Source organism: Tachysurus fulvidraco, chromosome 12 (assembly GCF_022655615.1).
Source record: "Tachysurus fulvidraco isolate hzauxx_2018 chromosome 12, HZAU_PFXX_2.0, whole genome shotgun sequence".
In the NCBI taxonomy this organism is placed as follows: Eukaryota; Metazoa; Chordata; class Actinopteri; order Siluriformes; family Bagridae; genus Tachysurus; species Tachysurus fulvidraco.
Window position 1 is genome coordinate 20,059,137 of NC_062529.1, and position 23,820 is coordinate 20,082,956.

General features: G+C 39.1%; 1 protein-coding gene and 1 long non-coding RNA gene across 2 annotated transcripts; one reads left to right on the plus strand and one right to left on the minus strand.

The window, feature by feature from the left end:
* Nucleotides 1-2,157: 2,157 nt before the first annotated feature.
* Nucleotides 2,158-3,304, minus strand: LOC125146091. The gene is made up of 2 exons (XR_007144606.1): nt 3,166-3,304; nt 2,158-2,767 (listed from the first exon to the last, which is right to left on the minus strand). It is a non-coding gene; the product is annotated as an uncharacterized LOC125146091 (long non-coding RNA).
* On the plus strand, nt 3,223-21,083 carry e2f2 (E2F transcription factor 2). Its single transcript, XM_027143079.2, has 7 exons — nt 3,223-3,489; nt 16,229-16,331; nt 16,879-17,098; nt 18,337-18,498; nt 18,651-18,765; nt 19,088-19,286; nt 19,433-21,083. Exons 1-7 carry the CDS (start codon nt 3,223-3,225, stop codon nt 19,690-19,692), a joined length of 1,326 nt encoding a protein of 441 aa, XP_026998880.1. The 3' UTR covers nt 19,693-21,083.
* The last annotated feature ends 2,737 nt before the right edge of the window (nt 21,084-23,820 follow it).

The window sequence follows — 23,820 nt, forward strand, 5'->3', positions numbered from 1 at the left end:
TACCTCTAACCTTGAGAGATGGTGCTCTGAAAATGCTCCTATACTCCTTATGTCAAATAACGAAAAGATCTTGAAGTATTTTGATAGGTAGGTCTGAAGGTTATTGATAATATAGTTCACATAATTAGATTAGATTATTATTTATTGTCAGTAGACATGTACAAGTACAAGGCAATGGAATGCAGTTTAGGTCTAACCAGAGTGCAAAAGCAGCAAGTGCAGGATATAGTGTTTACAAGAGTTAAATAAATTAAATAAAGTGGTAATATAGAAGTAATTTACAGATGTGTGTGTACTATGAACTTAATATACAGAATTACAGAAGGATATGTGACAAAATATATGGCTATTACTATAAACAGTAATTTACAGATCTGTATGTACTGTGAATATAATATACAGATAGACATGGTTTGAGGCATTTTTTAAGTAGTAGGGTGAATTTCCTTGACTATGGCCTTCAAATAGTCCTGTGTAAAGTGTTTTTGTATATCAAAGTGGATTAATGTCTTCACAACGATATGTATATGTGACCTTGTGGGAACATTTGAATTAATGTCTTCACAGCGATATGTATATGTGACCTTGTGGGAACATTTGTTCTCACATTTAGTTCCTAAATGTTTCCCCTGGGTTACTGAAATTAAGGTTAAGGTTAGATTTAGGTGTAATTTATCATTACTTATTAATAAAGTCATTGGAATGTTATCACGACCATTGTGTGTGTGTGTGTGTGTGTGTGTGTGTGTGTGTGTGTGTGTGTGTGTGTGTGTGTGTGTGTGTGTGTGTGTGTGTGTGTGTGTGTGTGTGTGTGTGTGTGGGTGGGTGTGTGGTCTCCCTCTGGGTGCCTGCAAGAAAATAAGAGATCTAGAAAATTCCTAAGATTCCTGATAAGACAGTCACGTCAACATTATAAACATTCCGAATGTTTCCCTTTTTTTTTAAATTAAAACTAATCATTCATCACACAAACTGATCTAAACTTATGTAGTGTTGTGATATTGATATAGAACATCGATATAACCTGAAACCATGATAACTTTTGTCTGTTGATGTTAATAAATAACAGCATTGCAATACTGAAATGTCTGAACAGTCTATGTAAAGGATGAGAGACACTATGACGTAATCACAGGTGGGTTAACCAGACAGACCGTCTCTGAGCCAACACTTAGTATTAATTACCACTAGTTCCGCAACCTTTTTGTCACAAACATGGTTCTTATTTGTGCCACATGCTATACCTATAGTAAGCTGGAAAAAAAATGAAAAAAAGAAAAGAACAAAAAAAAAAAGAAGAAGAAAAGCAGCAATGAAACAACCCTTATCTATATATGCAGCAAAACCTGTCTTAATAAAAGGCAATACATTTTAAGACAAATAATTCAGGTGACAATATATTTTTGGCTAATGCAATAGAAACAAATGTCATATGTCATCAAAATATATATTTTGTTGCTTACCAACACCTGAGTGATTAGATAGATAGATAGATAGATAGATAGATAGATAGATAGATAGATAGATAGATAGATAGATAGATAGATAGATAGATAGATAGATAGATAGATAGATAGATAGGAAATTGGTTTGCTCGAGCGGCCAAACATAGCCAGCCATACAATACAAAAGATAAAAGATATAAAAATAAAGTGGATAGTGGTAGACAAAAAAATGTACACTGTACAAAACTTTGCAAACTTTACGCACAAAAAAATCAAGTAAGTTCTCTCTTTTTTGATGATGTCATGGTATGTGACATATGCTTTGCCAGGCTTTATGACATTTGACTAGAAAAAGCCAAAGAATATACACCCGAAAATCTCCTCAGCCCTGAGTTCAGTATATGACGTCATGTCAACATGGCTGGTGGTGACGTCAACTGCATGTAAAATCTCACTTCACTGCTTTAAAATGAGTTTGTAGTAGTTTTACTTTAAATCAACCAATATAGACATGGCTGGTTAAATCCTTATCACTGTTCTGACAAAGTAAATACATCATAAACTTATGATCAGTAACAAAACACACTCTCTATTAAACAGTCCATGTTTTTCAATAATTTTGCAATAATGAGCTCAATAATGACGTAATTCCAATTCCATAATTTCTATTTCAGGGTTACACTGCATGCAGCATTTGGTCTAAACAAAATCATTGCTTTTATTTTTGTATTTTATTATTATTTGGAGATGCACAAGACAAGGAAAGCTTCGGAATATGATATTTCAGAGGATTTCCATATGCAATCATCATCCTGGTGTTGCTTTTTAATTTTTCATCACCCCATCTTGGGCCAAAATGTCTTCCTGTGTCCCTGCTGCTTAATATGCATTTAAAAGAAAAACCTGAAAACTATGTTATATTTATGACAAATATTAAAATATCTGGTAAAGAATTCCTAGCCTTAATCTACAGGCTTGGGAAATTTTTTCATCACGAATACAATTTCTCTATTTTATTGTCTTTTTTTAAAAAAAAATATTTTACAACAGAAACTCTTAACTCTTTGTTGTTGAGATAAAAGGGAAAAAGACGCGCTGGCCCTTTAAGGCCGGGGTCGCGCCGTCCTCCAACTGCTTTATGCTAATTTATGCGGAGTTGCGCGGGCCGCAGCGTGCCGTCGACCAATCAGAGCGCCCCTCAAACCGCGGGAGATCCGAATTTCGCGGGACGTAATTTGGCGCTAAAACTGCGCTCTGTCGTTCCGGCTTGGTGTCAAAGAGGGAGCAGTGTCGCCGCTGCTGGAGTCCGGAGCTCAGCTCTACTGAATTCACATCCGGGGAAAACAAACAAACAAACAAACAAAGAAGAAGATATTTAAAGATTTATTTGTGTTTTAGTGAAAATCAGCTTAATTTGTGCATCAAACGGACTGAACAGTTTGAATGAAAGGATCATTTTGAACCTCAGATAATAAGCTGAAATCCTGCTGCTACTGGAACAAAGGACACCGCACTCAAAGACCTTTACTATCAATAGGCAAATAATTTACTAAAAAAATACTGATTGTAGATTTATACATTCCTAGAGTCCTGAATTTGATCTGCTCTTTAATATAAAAAAACACTTTGAACCAAAAGAGAATTATCATCATAACTGCTGAATCATTGACTCGTACAGAAGCAACTCGGAAACGCAAAACAAAGCAAAGCAACCACACACTTTAATTTCCGATTGCTGCTTTTTTGCTGTAGCTTTAGTCGGTGCTCGGTGTGCACGATGATCCGGACTCCTAGACGCGTGTCTCCGGCCTCAGCTCGGGCTCCGGTTGCTCTGTCCTGCCCGCAGAAGAAGCTCCTCTCCGGAGTCAGGACAGATTTGCTGAGCTCGGGACTCGCGAGTCCGCCCATGAGCTCGGTGCCGCTCGGGTACTTCACACAGCTCGGAAACACACCGGCGACCGAGCGGAGAACCGCAGACTGTCTGTACGCCACTCCGCACGGTGCACGAGCTCAGAATGGCCGCCAGCCCGCTACCCGACTCCCGGTAAGACCCCCAATTTATTAACCTTCAGCAACCCGACAGTGGGGCTACGTGCGGATCAGCACATTACTGTAGTGAGTAGAAGCTTTAAACAGCACGCTGACTGTGGTCCAGTCCCACTGTGCTGCAAACATGGACACTGTCTATAGGGATATTATTCTATTAATATGGATATTGTCTAATTACTATGGGCATTATCTGATCTGATGGGGCTATTAACTTTATTAGTCAATAGGGATATTATCTGATTAATATAGACAGTATCTGATCTACTCTGGGCATTATCTGATCTGATTGGGCTATTAACTTCATTGGTCAATTAGGACATTATCTGATTAATATGGACAGTATCTGCTCTACTGTGGGAATTATCTGATCTGATGGGGCTATTAACTTCATTGGTCAATTAGGATATTATCTGATTAATATGGACAGTATCTGCTCTACTGTGGGAATTATCTGATCTGATGGGGCTATTAACTTCATTGGTCAATTAGGATATTATCTGATTAAAAGGGATATTATCTGATTAATATGAACAGTATCTGATCTACTCTGGGCATTATCTGATCTGATGGAGCTACTAACTTCATTGGTTAATAGGGATATTATGAGATTAATATGAACATTATCTGATTAATATGGACAGTATCTAATCTAATATGGTTAATATCTGCTTTCTTATTAATATGGACATAATCTGAGTGAAAATGGGCATAATCTAGTCAATGTGTGAATTATCTGACTGATATGGATATATGCGGTATCAGGAATTTTAATATGTAATGTATGTGATACTTAATGGCATTTCATATTTATCATTATTACTTATTTTATTTATTAATTATTTTCCCTTCCATATTGTCTATAACAGAGTTATTAAAAGTTTATTACAGAATTGCAAAAAATTAAAGATTAGAAATTTAAAAAACAAATTATTCTCAGATTTATGGTTTCATGTTATTTAAGGTTTTAACACAGTTTTTAACACAGATAACATAATATTTGTGTTTTGTATGTTCTCAGAGTAAGTATAGACATATTATAAACACACATTTTAAATATAAGGAAGCCGTTTCTGTGGATGAATGAATATCAATAATGATTTTTCTTGCATAGAAGAGAAAAACAGCCAATTTTGCATTTCTTTTTAAAAAGGTGATTCTCACTATGAGATCCATGAAGCAAAGGCACTTAAAAAAAGTATAAAAACCACAACTTATTACTATGATTAAAGTTTTTGTATTTATTTGCCTGTTTAACTGCTCATTTGAATAGAACAGGTTTAATCCAAACTTCAATAACTCAAAGACATTCAGGTGTGTCAACAATGGCAATAATCATCACATGTGTTTAAATAACGTTCCCGCAATAAATGTACAGTGTTACAGGGCAGTGATGGTTGAAGTGGTTAAGGCTCTAGGATGTTGATCAGAGGATCAGGGTTCAAGCCCCAGTAATGATAAGCTGCTTCTGTTGGGCCCTTGAGAAAGGCCCTTAACCCTCTTTTCTCTGTATCATGGCTATTCTTCTATTCTAGCAGCGTCTGTATAAAATTATTCTGCAAATATAGATAGATAGATAGATAGATAGATAGATAGACAGATACTTTATTGATCCCAAAGGTAATTCAAGATAATATATTTACATCTCTTATCATTTATATCTCGCATGCCCATATTGCCAAACACTTAATTTGTATTTCTCTTCATGCGCTAACAATAGTGAAAAAAAGAAAAGAAAAGAAATGTTTCTGCATTCTATATCTTCACCAGGTCGATTTCAATAAGTGAGATAATGTTTATTTATTTCAGGACTTGGTTTAAACCTATAGGTAGCTTGCTAGGTTCAATCTGTGCTTGCTGGTCTTAGGCTGCAGATCTGCAAAGTGCAGCCTGTAGTGAGCGAAAAGAAACCTGCAGATTGTGTGAGTGTATTAGAATATTATAGCTCTGACGAGTTCATGCTTAAGAGGTTTATTTAAGATCCTACAGGAGCTGAGAGAAAGAAACAGGGGGAAGGGGTGAGTAGTCTGTTTAGGTGAATATATGCCCTGGGTCTAACTGTAGTGGTAAGCTTGAGTAGGGGATGAACACCGTGTGTTTATGTCATTAGCTGTCAGCTCTTTTACACCATTTTTTCCTATATTTCCACTATTTAGAATTGCTGTTAATAAACTGCACGTTTTGGATTAGTGAAGAAAGACAGTCGTAAAGGTTGCTTATTTGATGTTTCAGTTCAATCATGAAGTCTCTTCACACCGATCACCTGTCCGCCAGGTTCGACCTGTTCGTGTCTGTTTGGAAATGATGGGTAGGTCACTGTAGCTGTAGTTGAACATTATATTTGTGTGTACACATCCTGGACCGTCACTTGTAGTTTTTGATGTGTGTGCCAAATTGGTGGGAGATTGAGCTTGTAGAATCAACAAGAGAGATCGAGAAGCTGTGATTAACTGTGAGCAAGCCAGTGACATCATTGAAATCAGACAGACAGCTTAATATTTCCAGATGTATACTACATTTTGACAATAAAATGCCCACAGAAAGCTTTTAAATACCATAGAATAGCCTCTCGTGCCCATTGGACCCTGGGTCCCATAGTCGCTTTGTCACAAGCTATATGCTACTTTCAGGTCTCTCTGAGCCACCAGAACAGCTTAATCGTCATGATTGTTAGCAGACAGTATTGCCAAAGCATCAAGAAAGAAAGAATTTAATTCAAGAAATAAAATAATATAACAATTACAAATTATAAGGTTCAAGTGAACAGAAAAACAATAAATGAATGTTATGTGAGGGAAATTATTTACAAATACACAAAATTTGCTAAATTGAAGAAGATAAATGAAAATACAAACATCAAACTACCAAAAAATACTTCCCTCTGTTGGTGTTTTGATGGCAGTGGCGAAGAGAGTTACCCGTCACTCCAAAATTTACATTTATGGCATTCAGCAGACACCCTTACTTTATACAGCTGAGCAAGTGTGGGTTAAGGGCCTTGCTCAGGGGCCCAGGAGTGGCAGCTTGGTGGCCCTGTGGTTCAAACTCACAACCTTCCAACCAGTAGCCCGACACCTTAATCACTGAGCTACCACAACCCCGTAATGTCCCACTGGATTTTAACTTGGTTGAGATAATTGAGATTTTCAGGAACATGACATGGCATTTTTTCTGTTTTACTGACATCTGGAAAGGCTGCTGAGGGAACGACCGAAAATGGCTGCTGATATATAAGAGGCAACAGATGTATAAGAGAAACAACTTGTTTTATAGATGTTATACAAGACTAAAGAATCTATAAGTAGAAAGAACAAATTGGTGTCATGCTTCTATAAGTAACAGTTGTACGGCAATTAGAGATTTCAGTTTTCTGCTTTGCATGTTGTTGAACCGATTGTTTTCAATGTCTTTTTTTTTTGCTCCCTTAAGTGAAGATGAAACTGAGCTCTTTTTCTGTCGTAGTTTCAATCTTGACATTGTTAAGTGGGGCACTGGATGCTCATGTGTGGGAGCGCTTCATGAGCTGAAACATGCTCACACTCGTAGGCGTCTGTCCCGTATGTCCATAAGCCAGTCGCACCTGTTAGGTCGGACTTTCAACGGCTGTTAGTTGAGTCTTCGAGGAATCTTTAGTAATTAATGCTGCTGTTCTTTGTCATAGTTGTTGCTGGATGGAGTTTTCTGTAACAGCAGCTCGCACAGTTGTTCTGTCAGAACCTACTTTTTTATTTATGGACTCATAAATATATATTTTTATTGTCTTGTACTATAGATTGTAGACATTGCACATAATCTAAAACAATTTAATAATAAAGGGTTTGAAAAGCAAAGAAAAACATTTGTGGTTATTGATTTTGTAAAGCAGGGGGGCATGTTAGCTTAGTGGTTAGCATATTCGCCTCACACCTCAAGGGTGGGGGTTCGATTCCCGCCTCCGCCTTGTGTCTGTGTGGAGTTTGTATGTTCTCCCCGTGCCTCGGGGGTTTCCTTCTGGTACTCCGGTTTCTTCCCCCGGTCCAAAGACATGCATGGTAGGTTGATTGGCATCTCTGGAAAATTGTCCGTAGTGTGTGATTGCGTTAATGAATGAGAGTGTGTGTGTGCCCTGCGATGGGTTGGCACTCCGTCCAGGGTGTATCCTCTCTTGATGCCCGATGACGCCTGAGATAGGCATAGGCTCCCCGTGACCCGAGAAGTTCAGATAAGTGGTAGAACATGAATGAATGAATGAATGAATGAATGATTTTGTAAAGCTTTTCTGTAGAAGGAGTCATTATTAAGAAATTAGTTATTAAGAAATCTGATATATAATTAATATAAAGTAAGTGTAATATAATAAGTAAATCTATTCTTCCATACTACTTATCCTACACAGGGTCTTGAGGAAATTGGAGACTATTCCAGGGGTCACAGTGACAGAGTGGTGACCCATTACAGGGCACAATCACACACACACACACACACACACACACACACACACACACACACACACACACACACACACACACACACACACACACCATGGACAGTTTAGAGATGCTAATCAGCCTATTTCTCAGGCCTTTGTATCTTGGGAGGAAACTGGCGTACCCAGAGGAATCAAACCCAGAGGTGCGAGAAAAACATGCAAATCCCTAAACAATCATATCCGCTTTTCTTTTTTCTTTCTTTACAAATTGATTGGAAGGAAATCTTTAAATTTGATGTTTCTCCAAATTATCCATTTAAACCCTGATATGTGTCTGATGTTTTTCAATCACATGTAACAGCATATCATGCAGTCATGGATTTGGGGATGTGATAGCTCAGTGGTTAAGGTGTTGGATTACTGATCAGAAGGCTGTGAGCTTGAATCCCAGGTCGATCATGCTGGCACTGTTGGGACCCTGAGTTTGGCCCTTAAACTTTAATTGCTCAGTTTTATGAACTGAGATAAAAAGGATTGACTGCCAAAATTCTATAGATTGATACTGGAGGAATTTCAAGCATCCAGAAGCAACATACAGAAAATAAGATTATCACAAACACAGTCGTCCTCAACACCCCCAAGCATGTGCTAGTTTTCTGTGTTTTTTGTTGTTGTTTTTTTTTAATAATGCAGATAAATGTGCTTTATAGCGTCTGTAAGCTTTGACTTTCAGCTCTTTTGGTGTTTGTAGGCTTGTTTCAGTGTGATGTTTCTCTATCATTACTTCTCTGTAAAAGAAACACTGCATGTGTTGATAACTGGACATGCCTACAGGGTTCTGTGTGTCCCTCATGCATACTTTCTGTGTGTGTTTATATGTGTGTCTGTTTGTATGTGTGTGTGTGTGTTTGTATGTGTGTGTGTGTGTGTGTGTGTGTGTGTGTGTGTGTGTGTGTGTGTGTGTGTGTGTGTGTGTGTGTGTGTGTGTGTGTGTGTTTGTGTTAAGATGAAGCTTTGTCCTTTGTCTTCCCCCAAAGTAGGACATTTATTACTCCTCGATCACTCGTCCATTACTGCGCTTTAGCACCTTCAGCCTGCAAACCTCAAAGAGCTGCATATCAAAGACAGTAAAAAGCTGAACTCCTTCAGCTTTTGTCCCTGTCTGCCTCTCTAATGCATTCACACACACACACACACACACACACACACACACACACACACACACACACACACACACACACACACACACACCAAATTCTTTTCCTTTTGCCCTGAAACCTTTGATGGCATCATCAGCAATTCAGGATGACCTTTTGCAATATGAATGAGTGTGTGTGTGTGTGTGTGTGTGTGTGTGTGTGTGTGTGTGTGTGTGTGTGTGTGTGTGTGTGTGTGTGTGTGTGTGTGTGTGTGTGTGTGTGTGTGTGTGTGAGAGAGTGTGTGCTTTCACTCTCGGGTGTGGCTGATTATGTGTGTATGTAGGCGTACTCAGGAAAAATGAAGAAATGTTCTATATGAAGAAATGGATAGAGAGCCTGTTCATCTTTTCTTTGTTTTTCAATTTATTTTGATGTATTTTAGATTCGTTTTTTTAAATGTATTTAAGAGTTAAATGGAATGTACATGCTCACATTCCTCAATTTTGCTAAACTGACTTGCATCGACTTTTAAAAGTAAACGCATTTATAAAGGGAAAAAAAAATTAAATAGTCATTTCTTGGAAATGCATTTTTTTTACTCCGGGCAAAAGACTTTTTATTTTCATTGCATTACACATCAGTAGAGGAAGAAGGGGGAGGAGCCGGTTGCTGTGCCATGTCCTGTATGGGTGTGGACCTTATTTATAGAAGTGTGTGTAAAAGGTGGGGATTTAAACACATATAAAGTTGCAGAACAGCTGCGATATTTGCAGTTTTTCCAAAAGGTATCGTTAGCCCCTTTGGCATTCTGAAACATAACAAAGCAAACAATTTTACACTGAGTACAATGGCCCCGTATTTTGTGGTTCCTCCCTGTATTGTAAAGGGATCAGTGCTGAATTTGGTTATTATGTGAACTGAACAGAGTAGAAGAGTTTATTTTGTTTTTGTCACACATACATTATGGCACGGTGAAATTCTTTCTCCATATATATCAGCTTTGGAGGTTGTGGTCAGAGCACAGAGTCAGACATGACACAGCAGAGAGGGTTAAGGTTCTTGCTCAAGGGCCCAACAGATGCAGCTTAGCATTGCTGGGGCTTGAACCCTGATTTTCCAATCAACAACCCAGAGCCTAAACCGCTCAAGCCACGCTTGGAGTGTGTTGGTGTAGTAGCTTAGCCGTTATGGTGTTGGTCTACTTTGGAAAGATTGTTTGTTTGAATCCCAGGTCCACCATGCTGCCATTGCTGGGCCCCTGAGCAAGACCCTTAATCCTTATTTGCCCAGTTACATAAAAATCCAAGTTTCTCTGGATACGACTGTCTGCAAAATGCTCTCTGATAATGTGATGATAAGGTAAAGGTGATCATGCTAATCGTTATTTGTTTCACATACACTAAAAAATGCTCGGTCAGGATGAAAAATGTCAAATTCCTTGGTGAAGGGCCCAACAGTGGCAGCATGGCAGTGCTGGGGCTTGATCCACGATCCGCCAATCAACAGTCCAGAATCTTAACCACTTGTGCCACGACTGCCCCAATAATCCCGGGTGCATGTGGGAGGAGCTATAAACGGTTCCGACTTTTGATTGGCTAAATGAAATTATTAGTCTAGTGTTCTCTCTCTGTTTTACCACAGTTAAAGTATTGGCACCCTGGGCCCAACTGTTCTCTTTCTGTTTTACCACAGTTAAAGTATTGGCACCCTGGACCCAACTGTTCTCTTTCTGTTTTACCACAGTTAAAGTATTGGCACCCTGGGCCCAACTGTTCTCTCTCTGTTTTACCACAGTTAAAGTATTGGCACCCTGGGCCCAACTGTTCTCTTTCTGTTTTACCACAGTTAAAGTATTGGCACCCTGGGCCCAACTGTTCTCTTTCTGTTTTACCACAGTTAAAGTATTGGCACCCTGGGCCCAACTGTTCTCTTTCTGTTTTACCACAGTTAAAGTATTGGCACCCTGGGCCCAACTGTTCTCTTTCTGTTTTACCACAGTTAAAGTATTGGCACCCTGGGCCCAACTGTACTCTCTCTGTTTTACCACAGTTAAAGTATTGGCACCCTGGGCCTAGTTTAGTTTAGTATCTTTACTGCAGTCCAACAGACTCCATCAGGTCTCACACGGTCTCATGCTCGATAGTAACTGTAAAAGTACCATGTATATATTAAAAAGTTAAATACATATATATAATGTATATATTATAAAGTTAAAGCTATGCATTTGTTTGTTCGATTTTGGAAATTTCAAATAGTATTTTAGTACTGCTGGATGTAACAACCACCTCTAGAGGACTCGTCCTTTTATATGTATTGTTAAATGATGGGGGAAAAAGTGCTGATAGACAACGGTCATGTACGTGAACATCAACTAGGCTTTTTGAGCATTGAGGGAAATTGTAGAAAAGGCAACAGGGCGTGCTGATATGGGGAAAAAATGGATGTCAAGTCACTTTTATTGTCACATCACCACAGCACATGTGCCTTGGTGAGTGAAATTCTTAGGAGCAAACTCCAGAAATTGCAGAACAGTTATACAGATAAAGATATAGATAATGAGTTGGCATGTGAAAATGTGCAATTTGCCCATACATATAGTCAGTACAATATATACAATTAACAAACAGATAATGAAATCAACAGTGAAATGTGCAATATGCTCATACATACCAGGATGTGGTTATATAAGTGAAGTCCCTGTTGCTGCCTATTTGTCAGGTAATAGCACTCAAAGCTTTCTTCACAAGTTTTACTCTTTCTTAAGGTTAAAAAATTCAGCTTGTCATGTTACTGCAAAACCAAAGTCACCGCTGACACAGAAACCTTCACCGCGAGGAGTATGATCCTCTGTGTAAGCTGTAACTATGGAAAAACATTAATTATAGATCACAACAACGGCGTTAATATATATGTGTCATTTGTCTCTTATAAGATGAATGAGTTCTGGATGTACCAGGTCTTGTACTGTAGGTTTGGTCACTGACATTGAAGCTTTTGTACCCTTTTGTGATAATAAAATTGGGCCACGGCTTTTCTGATACATGCAAATTTGAGAGTTTTTTCTTAGTTTTCTTAGTTTTTTCCTCTCTCAATGGTTTGGTTGCACTGCATTGAAAGAGTGCTTACTCATCACTGTGGTTTAGGTATGAGGAAAGGATCTGACATTTCTTCGCAGTTGCCCGTGTGTGTGTGTGTGTGTGTGTGTGTGTGTGTGTGTGTGTGTGTGTGTGTGTGTGTGTGTGTGTGTGTGTGTGTGTGTGTGTGTGTGTGTGTGTGTGTGTGTGTGTGAGAGAGAGACAAAGAGAGAGAGAGATACCACCTCATACTGCATAATTTTGCCTCAGGTTTATAAATAAGATTTTAAGTTGTATTAGTAGGAGGGGAAGTGTGTTGTGTTGTGTAGTACTGGTGTTCTCCTAGATTGTGATACACTGATTGAGTCCATGAGGATATATTGTAATTTTGTGTGAATGGTTTCAAATAAAATCTATATCATGAGGTTACAGAATCAGACGGATGCTTAAGAAATAACGGTTAGTAAAAAATGCTCAAGGTTGTTTTGGATCCAGGGCTGATCCTGGGAACACGATCCTGGGCTTAAAGATGGAATATCATCTGATAATACTAGAACTGCATTTGTGAATTCAGTGAATTTAGTTTAAAAGCAAGTGAGAAGCCCTGGATATCTTGTTCGGTGTGTTAAAGATGTGTTAAAAAATCATTTAGTTCTTCAAAAATTGTTACTTCTGCTTTCTCCAAATCAGCCTCAATCAGTCTGAAAACACACACACACTCTCCTCTCTCTCTCTCTCTCTCTCTCTCTCTCTCTCTCTCTCTCTCTCTCTCTCTCTCACACACACACACACACACACACACACACACACACACACACACACACACACACAAACTCCTGCTGTACTACAATTTAAAGCCTAGTTAGAACTCCTATTATATATTTCTAACCTAATTAGAATCACACTAAGCGGTCTGGGTTACGGTGTCGTTAAGAAGCCAGCTGGTGCACACATCTGTTCTTCTAGAGTGGGAGAAAGAGAAAAAGAAGATAGGATCGAATCACAGAAACTTGACCTTTCCCTCTTTCACCTGTTTTTCGGTCCAGATGTTAGAGACAGGTGGAAAACTCGTTCAGCTTAGGGACAATACCAGGCTTCTTCTTCTGACTGACACACACACACACACACACACATGCAAATGCAGATACAAAATGAGAGACAGTGACGTCTTTATGCAAATGCACATAGGATTCGGCGCCCACACACACACACACACACACACACACACATGCACCCACATGTGTACACACAAACACACACACAAAGTATGCACACTGAAATCTTGGCACATGATTTGCATCCTATTTTGTGGTTACATTGGTTAGATTCCCAGTCAGAAAACAATAGTCAGCATAAAGCTGCCAGTTATTAAAATCAAATGAGTTATTGACCTTCATATCTGTTAAATAATCTTCTGTGTAAGGTTTTAGTTTCTCAAATACAAAAGCACTCATCAGTGTCTTGTCATTTGAAAGTGACGTGACATATGGCGATCCATACTCCGAATTCGTTCTCTGCATTTGACCCATCCAAAGTGCACACACAGAGCAATGAACACACACACACCGTGAAAACACACCCGGAGCAGTGGGCAGCCATTTATGCTGCAGCACTCGGGGAGCAGTGCCTTGCTCAAGGGCACCTCAGTCGTGGCCGGCCCGAGACTCGAACCCACAACCTTAGGATTATGAGTCAGACTCTCTAATTAGGCCACAACTTTATTTTAGTGCATCTTTCAGTTAACTGTGTAGAAAAGCAGCAGTGAGCATCATATAAGTGTAGAACAGATATAGATCAGATATCGCTCTAGTATTATGGACTGCATCGTACCAACACTACAATGTTTAACTAATAACTCATAAGAGAGTCAAGTCAAGTGTCAATAAGATTTTATTGTCATTTCAAGCATATATAGCTGTTGCAGTACACAGTGAAATGAGACAACGTTTCTCCAGGACCATGGTGTGCCTTATGGTAATGCATAGATTCAGAGTCATCTTTTCTTCATATTACAGTGACACCCCTGAGTACAGCTCAATGACTGCAACACACTGATGAAATACAACACAACGGGAAATTTCTGTATTTTCACAAACGACATGAAGTCAGTGTTTCTTAAACAGTTCTTAAAAATAGTAATCGCTTACTGATATAAGAGCATTTGATCTCCCATATTTAGCAAATCAGGCCCACTTACATTTATAGCATTTGGCAGACACCCTTATCCAGAGCGACTTACATTATCTCATTTTTATACAGCTGAGCAATTGAGGGTTAAGGGCCTTGCTCAGGGGCCCAACATTAGCAGCTTGGTGGACCTGGGATCGAACTCGCAAACTTCCGATTGGTAGCCCAACACCTTAACCACTAGGCTACCACATGCAGGATTGAGTACAAGCACTACTTTAATTAACAGAACAAAAACAAACAAAACTTACATTAAACATAACATTTAAAAAAAACAACGTATGTAACCACGACGACTCACGATCACAAAGACAACATGACCGGCGCATTTAAAGCAGTACATCAAGTTAAACAAGTAGCAGGTGAGAAGGCGAGAAGGGAAAACAGGACAGTAAAGGGCGTGGCCACGTGGAAACAGTAACACCCCCCCCCCCCCCACACACACACACACACGCATGCGCACACGCACCAAGTAAGTAAATAAATAAATAAATAAAATTATTGCTACCGGTGTATGATATGAAGAATATATGGCTACTGAATATATATACTGAACTGTACCAAACACACACACTCAGTCAATATTGAAATTACATGACATATGGCTAAGTACGGTGACCCATACTCAGAATTTGTTCTCTGCATTTAACCCATCCGAAGTGCACACACAGAGCAGTGAACACACACACCATGAACACACACCCGGAGCAGTGGGCAGCCATTTATGCTGCGGCACCCGGCGAGCAGTTGGGGGGTTCGGTGCCTTGCTCAAGGGCACCTCAGTCGTGGCCGGCCCGAGACTCGAACCCACAACCTTTGGGTTACGAATCAGACTCTCTAACCATTAGGCCACGACTGCCCACATATACACCCATGTCTACAGTATATGGCTGACTCTTGAATGTTCCTTGGCTTTCAAAGTAGTGTTGCTTGTTTATTAAGCACAGATGTTAAAGTGACATTGTTCATGTTAATCTGATGGTGTTCAGCTCTGTTCTAATGCAGATCATGAGGTGTGTGTTAAAGTGCAATAGATTTGCCCAGGAGTCTTCCTGGCACTTGTTAAAGCGTGAGGTTGTTAAGTGGTTGTATTGAGGGTTGTATTGAGGGAATGTTGAGTGCTGCGGTTGAGCACTTGAGCTGACACTTTATGTTCAAGTGAAGACCGAAAGCCCACATCAACTCACCATGAACTAACTGGGAATAACAATAGCATGTTGTAAATTAAATAACTAAACAAACAGACAGACAGACAAGTGTAAGGATGTAAAGCAGTCTGTATATCGATCATATTGTTTTTATATCTACTAACTTAAAAATTAGGATTTTATTGCAAAATATTACCAATATTTCATTATGGTGGTGTATTATAGGTGCAAAAATGTTTTGTTGTTGGTTGTGATTGTGAGACTCGTCAAGGCTGAACCACCACATCTAGACCTACGACAGCTCTTACACTGCTAGTTTTATTTATAAACCAACATGCGTCTTGTTTCCTACTTATTTCTCATCCATTATTTCTGTAAAATCACAGTCTTCACACAGAGGATATTATTCATCGTGTTGTTCCCAGAGTTCAGTCTAAGCTGGGATAAAGTTTTCATTTTAAAGCCTTATCAACTTACAGGATAAAAAACTCCATGTTCTCCGTCACTGGGTGAATTTATAGCGCTTGTAGATTTTTTATTGATTGATTTATTTATTTGTTATGCCTTATTGACCAGAGTCACTCTTGTAAATAAGATTCAATCTCAATGAGATTTTATCCTGGTTAAATAAAGCTTAATAATTAAATAACAAACGTATTCCTTTTATAACTTCAGAGTAAGTTGTTAGAAATTGCTAGCTATCTTTTTATATTTACCTCTCTAAGCCACGTCAGAAATCTTCACCATATCGATGTTTGTTTTCCTTCTTCTTCTCTTTCAGGCAAAGAGACGACTGGATTTGGAGGATCCCCTCTATCTCCCGGATTTCCGCACACCCAAAGGAAAGGGGAACACGCCGTCGGCAAGACTCTCCAGCCCTAGGAGTAAGTGAGAGAGAGAAAAAGAAAAAGAGAGAGAGAGAGAGAGAGTGTGTGTGTGTGTGTGTGTGTGTGTGTGTGTGTGTGTGTGTGTGTGTGTGTGTGTGTGTGTGTGTGTGTGTGTGTGCTAAACATTTGGACAGAATTGTTGGTATCCATGTGTGTAAATATCTGGTGATACAAATGATACGGCATATTGTTCTAACTGCAAATAAGTGGAATCATAGTGAAACCTCCTAGAAACCTCGCAGCATCCGCCTGGGACTCAACAACACCCACCTAGCAATACCCTAGCAACCAGCTGAGTTTCCTTAGCAACCGACTCGCTGCATGTTCTGACACATTATCAGTAAATAGAAGCTGTTTCCGATTCTCACGTGTTTATCCATAAATAAATATCTTCATGTATAGTAAGAGCTTTTTTCCATTGGGTCCAAAGAAGAACTTTTCATCTTGTCCTCACTGTGATCAATCACAGCCCTGACCCAGATACTGTAGCTGTACTTCAGACGAATATATAACTGATTATCTTCTTCTCCTCTTTATCACACAGCACCCAAGTCTCCGGGCGAGCGAACGCGCTACGACACGTCCCTCGGCCTGCTCACCAAAAAGTTTGTGGGGCTGCTGAGCGAGTCGGCAGACGGCGTTCTGGACCTGAACTGGGCCACTGAAGTGCTGGAGGTGCAGAAGAGGAGGATCTACGACATCACTAACGTGCTGGAGGGAGTTCAGCTCATCCGCAAGAAATCCAAAAACCACATTCAGTGGCTGTACGTGCGTTCATTTTACTACACACTAAACAAAATGACAACGAGTAATGCTCATATACGACAGTGTCATTATGTTACGTTACATTTACGCCATCCGTTAGACGCCCTTATCCGGAGCAACATGCTTTTGTATATCATTTTATACAACTGAGAAGTTGAGGGTTAAACCCCATGCTCAGGGGGCCAAGGGTGGCAGCTTGGGGACCTGGGATTCAAACTCACAACCTTCTACTCAGTAGTCTAACACCTTAGCCAGTAAGCTACCACATCCCCTGCAGTGTCAGTATTAACCATGACATGAAAAGGCAGCAGGATGGTGAATAAACAGCATATTATTCTATCTGGCATCATGTGCATCGTGATGTAATCTCACCTGGATAACGCCAAGTTCTGAACCTTAAATGAACTGCCGCAGTGATCTTAAACACTGTCCTAGAGGTCTGAATGGGACTTTTTTAATGCCTCCTTCACACACTGGCGAAACTTTTGACCCAAAGTTTCTTTCATTCATTCATTCATTCATTCATTCATTCATTCATTTCATAACCAGTCCTGCCTACGCTCAAAGGAAATATGTTTAATATTAATATCAGGGAACCCACATCGTTAGGGACTCCACACTGGTGGAATGAACTTCCTCTAGAAGTCCAAACAGCTGAGTCACTGGCTGTCTTCAAACCAGGACTAAAGATTTACCTCTTCCTGAAATACTTTATTTCTTCTCAGCAGAGTTCTTAGACTTAGAGTTTTTTAAACTCTAGTTTTCGAATCAGTTTCAGGATGTATTTATTGATAGAGAATTTAATGCATTTTCTGAAGATGGCGGAATGAATCTGCTTTTATTTTGTAACCATAAGCTTCCTATCAGTACTGGGCTCATCCCAGGACTTTTATTAAGAATAAAATCAAACCGAACATTGCACATGGATTCCCCTTTTTAATCCGATCTCTCTTGAGGTGTTTTTTTTTTCTTTACTTGTTCATTAGTGATCTAAATCTACATTTTATTTACATTTATTTTATTCTTCACTTTGCAATATTATAAGCAGATGTAGCGTGTTTTATTTTGGTGTGATTTATACCTCACAAATTGTTCCATGTCTTGTCAGAGCTTGAGCTGAACATAGACTTCTCAGTGGAGTCAAGGCAAATGTGTAAAACATGTTTTATAGAACAGCAATTGTATTTAAACCTGCTCAGGTTTATGTTTAATGGTTTTGTTCTGATGTGTGTATTAGGGTTACCGGAGTGTTTGAGGGCTCGGCGAGTGCTTCGGAGCGAACCAATGCTCTGCAGAGAGAACTGGCCGAGTTGGACAGGAAGGAGAACGCTCTGGATGACCTCATTCAGTCCAGCACCAATCAGCTCCGAGAGCTCACTGAAAACAAAGACAACCAACAATATCCTTCCAGCCCTAGCAGCAGTGTGTGTGTGTGATAGGTTATATGCAGGATGTGAGTGAGTCAGCATGTGCAGTTTATACGTTTGTTTTTGTTTTTTTATTAGATAAACATATATGCCATGCAGCTATTATCCCTTAACTCACAGCCACGTATGGATATGTGACATATCAGGATATTCGGTCCATATCAAGCCTGCAGAAACAGACGGTGATTGCAGTCAAAGCTCCTTCTGAGACCAAGCTGGAGGTGCCGGAGGTATCCGAGGTGAGGGTCGTACTTTCTTCTTACCCCTTCACCTTACTCGGGTCTCGCGTCCTCCAGGAGCGCAGTTCAGACCTGATCCCTGTCTCTCTTTTCTAGGGTCTTAATGCTTATTTAATTATATTCCTTCCTCCTTCAGCAGCGTAAGGTATACATAAAGAGCTTTAATCGGTATAATCGGTGTGTCACATAATATATAAATATACAATAACCTTACTTTATGTGAGCTATGCAACTTTAGGCCTCACGTTTATGTAAAATCATTTTGAGGTAAATTCTGTGTATTTAATATTATATGATTGTTCGTTTCTTATTTTTTCATCAGGAGGGGTCTATGCAGATGTACCTGAAGAGTAAAAATGGTGCTATCGAGGTATATCTGTGTCCAGAAGAAGTGCTAGAGGATGAAAGCCCAGTAAAAGGTGGTTCTGCCAGGAAAGACCACTCATACGGTATCCCACAAACGACTCACTTCAACACGCTGTCTCATCCAAACACACCTAAACAGCAGCACGTCCAAGAAGGTAAGAGAGCGGCCGTTTCTCATTATAATAGTAATAATAATCATTATAATAGTAATACTAATACAGAAAACACTAAATGAAGAACCTCTCTGGCCAAATCAGAGAACTGACGATGAGACAAATGCCTGTTTTATTTTTCTCCACAGCTACACCATCTAAATCTCAGTGCCTCAGTAACATTAGCACATCCACCCTGATAGATGTAGAGGGCATTCTGGGGCTTCCTCCCAGCCTGTTACAGATCACTGAAGATCAGCTCCCAGGCACAGCCTTGACCTCTGACCCTTCATTCGTCAGTTTCTCACCCCCTCTCGACCACGAGGACTACCTCTGGGGGCTGGAGAACGGAGAGGGGGTTTCTGACTTTTTCGATAACTACGATCTGGGGGATCTACTCCAGAGCTGAGGACATATTCTTTAGGGTGTGAAAATGGTACAGTCCTCATGTGTGAATCGGAACGTAACTCTATGTATAATGGTTTAGTCCGAGTTTAGTTGTTTTTTTTTTTTAAAGAAAATGTGAAGAACCAAGGAAAAGAAGTGAGTTGTGATCCATTTTCCATTATGAGCTATGTTTTTTTTTTGTATGTGAAAATATCTATCCAAACCAAATTGTAGAAATTACTCCATGATCGTTCTGATACTCAAACACACTAGAGGACATTCACGGCCCTGTCTGTTACGTTAGAATATCGTAGGATGTCTCAGATGACAAAAAGGATATTTAAATGAAATTACCCCTTCTTCCCCAATACTCCCGCTTTACATTTTCTTTTTTTGGCTCTAAAACACCTAATTTAACCTCACAAAATGCCTGGAAATGCACAAATTCGCTGTGTTGGAGCAGAAAAAGACTATAATTTGTTGCGGTGGTTCAATTACACTAAACCATCACTTATTTGCTATAGCCATAGTTAATTAGCTAGGTAGTTAATTACTTCATTGTAATAGATATTTTCTGATAAAGAAAATATATTTTTGTACCTTGTAATGTAATGTAGCCAAAAAAGACGCTGTAGGAAATTTTGCTTGGTCCATTTTTTTACAGTGTCTCCTGTAGATGATTTCAACATGCATTTGTTTTTTTAATGTTTTATAAAAAATTTTTTTCTTTGATTTTAATTTGAAACTGAATCTCAGGAATTGCTGTCTTACCATGTCCAAAGCAAAGCCTTTGTACGATTGTTTATTTCATTTTTGTTGTATTATGATCATTTTGCCACTAGAGGGCAGCAGTGAGCCAGTAATGCTCCGTCTCGATCATTCCTGTACTTCAGATTGGTGCTTATGATGTTTTATCTGGGAAAATGGATCTTTATAATACATTTCCCCATCACTGGGGTGGTGCTTTTACCTTCTGCACCTTTAATACATGCTTTTTCACCTGAAAAGTTTGGATATAGTGGCTTAAAACATGAATTAGTTGGATATTTTGGACAGTACACAATAACACTTTAACTAGACACTGTATGCTGCTTGCTAGGTGAAAGATATGTACTAAAGGTTGTTTCTAAATTCCATTGAAGCCAGTATTTCATTTCTGAGACATGTACACGATATGAACTCGCATAATTCTGCCTGTGAAGTCCAGAACTAGTCTAAACCCAGAGCTTACGCCATCCACAATAATCCAAGGATAGCTCTCCATGCGCTGTTCTTGCTACCTCTTAGGTTCGACCTAGGAACAAAGTGACGTGAGTACCTCACCACTTAAACACAAAGGATACACAACTTTTCGGCAGCTAAGAGTTTATCGATGTGATCCTTTTGTTTTGGTTTTTTTTTGTTTATTTCTTTCACACAAACACACATCGATCCGAAAATCCGTATTAAACGAGAAATCGTATAATTAGTTTTTTTTTGAATGGCTTTCGAGGGAATATAATAGCAACAAATTTACTACTTGTTACAAATGTAGGAATTTTCAGACCAAAATCATCACACATACTTCAAATATTGTTGGGGGATTGTTCATAATTAAATAACAGAAATTGAACTTTTTAAATCGCTCTATTGTTTAAAAAAAAAAATTGATTAATCAATGTTTGTGTTTTAGTTATGACGTGATGACTGGTTTTAGACATGCACTTAAACTGAATTTGGCACGTGATTTAAATCAGTTCCTCAGAACCTCAGTGCAAAAATGACTCATTCTGTCAGATATTTTCTCTGAATTATTCCTTTAATAAGAATAAGAATCCGTTTGGAATTTAACGAGCTAGCTCTTTACGATAAAGAGAACAAAGACGATGCTGTGTCTTGTTTGTGTAATGCTGAATTCTTGCCCCACCTGTCCTAAAGGCAGAACCAGGACTAGTCTGGTGTGTGAGGATGAGCCAAGTAATGGCTCATTTTTAAACATTTTGTGATTCAGCCTCGTCTCTGGCCGTGTGTTTAACACTTTATTTAAAAAGTAATAAAAAAAAAGAGAGGGAGGGAGAGAGAGAGAGAGATTGGCTGAAACAATGTGACTCATTTGGTCTGAAATTGTTCAGCAAAAATATAAAGACTGAAATGTGATCTTAAGCTTTATTTAAAAATTCATCCTAAGACTACAGGTTTTGTCTGTTCAAGTGATTTGTATTTCAATCATTTATGTTATAAAATACATTTTTCGATTCTCCATGTATAAACCCGAACCTAAGATTTGCCTTTGTGTGAATGTTTAGATGCTTTTTTTCCCAGGGTTTCTCGTTTACTCGTCCCACATGTGGGACTAATGTCCTGTCCTAACAAACTTGAAAACTGTGTGCTTTTGAGCATGTGTGTGTGTGTGTGTGTATTTTTATATAATGAGGTATTAGGTAGCGAGTTTTATTTTGAAGGGAAATTGTTTAGTTGAATTTTCTAGCGTTCTTTGTAAAATGCTGTGATTTGAAGAGAATGATTTTGTATTTATATTGTATGATTTGACAGAAATACGTCTTAGTGTGTAAATAAGCATTTGTAAAAAAAAAATAAATAAAAAATAAAAAAAGGAAAGAAAGAAAAAAAGAAAAAAGCAGGGAGCACTTAATGTTTTGTGGTGTTTTTAAATAAATAAATAAATAAAACCCTGGCCTTATGACGATGTATTTTTATTTTGTTCGTTCTCACTGATTGTTCCTTGTTGTACCAAAGTGCTGATCCTGTACAGAAGCGGCTCAAATCTGCAGCTGGATCTCAAATCACAAGTTACACCGATTCTTATTCTCGTTGTCCACTTTAATAGAAACACCTGCTTAATATTCGTGGCTTTATATAAATAGGTAATCGTGTAGCAACAGCATTGCAATGCTTCAGTTTATATTCACATCAAACATTAGAATGAGGAAAGTGTGATCGCCGTGTCATGCTCATTAGTGACATATGGGCTGGTTTGAGAATATTTTAGAAACTAATTATTTGAGATTTTCACACACATGTCTCTTGCCTGTGAGTTGAGGGTCTGAAGGCTGAAACATATTGTTTAACAGAGAGATTAGACTAGAATGATCAGAGTGGTTTGATCTGACAGAAAGACAAAAGAGTAACAGAAGAGCTCATCAGGTTCCACACCCTGTAGGCCAAGTACAGGAATCTGAAGCTATCATGACTGACTCTGCCCATATGACAACCCCAGATTCCTGTTCTTGGCCTACAGGAGTAGAACCTGATAAGCACTTCTGCTGTTATAGCTCATCCACCACAAGGTCAGAATCAGGTCTGTGCATGCAGAGATGCTCTTCTGCTCACCATGGCTGATTATTTGAGTAGGTATAATCCTTCCTGGCAGCTCTAACAAATTTAGCCATTTTCTTTTGCTGTCTTTCATCATCTGTCACTCAATCATTTATTAATTTTCTACCGCTTATCTGAACTTCTCGGGTCACAGGGAGCCTTTGCCTATCTCAGGCATCATCTGGCATCAAGGCAGGATACACCCTGGACGGAGTGCCAACCCATCACAGGGCACACACACATTCTCATTCACTCACACACTACGGACAATTTTCCAGAGATGCCAATCAACCTACCATGCATGTCTGGACCGGGGGAGGAAACCGGAGTACCAGAAGGAAACCCCCGAGGCACGGGGAGAACATGCAAACTCCACACACACAAGGCGGAAGCGGGAATCAATTCCCCAACCCTGGAGGTGTGAGGCGAACGTGCTAACCACTAAGCCACCATACCCCCCTGTCACTCAATCAGTGTTTTTTTTTTTTATTTTTTATTTTCCACACCATCCTCGGTAAACTCTAAAGACACTAAAGTTCTGTGTAAAATTAGGATCCCTGATATTGCACATTTTCTTTATTCTGATGTTTGATGTGAACCCTAAAGCTCTTGATGTTTACCTGCATGATATTACACATTGCTCGGCTTCCAAATGATTCGGCTGGTTAGATAACTAATCTACAGGGGTTCCTAATAAAATGGACAGCGGGTGTATATTAAAATAACCAAATACTTTTCTGCCAGAAAAGCCATCAAGATTTTGACGTTCCTAGTTTTCTGGTTAAATGACAAGCTGGATTTTTTTTTTTATTAATTTCAGGCAAAAAAAAGTGAA

Coding starts and splice junctions, on each gene's coding strand:
- e2f2 (XM_027143079.2), top strand. CDS start 3,223: ATGATCCGGACTCCTAGACGCGTGTCTCCGGCCTCAGCTCGGGCTCCG. Junction 3,490..16,228: donor AGCCCGCTACCCGACTCCCG/GTAAGACCCCCA, acceptor CTTCTCTTTCAG/GCAAAGAGACGACTGGATTT. Junction 16,332..16,878: donor AAGACTCTCCAGCCCTAGGA/GTAAGTGAGAGA, acceptor TTTATCACACAG/CACCCAAGTCTCCGGGCGAG.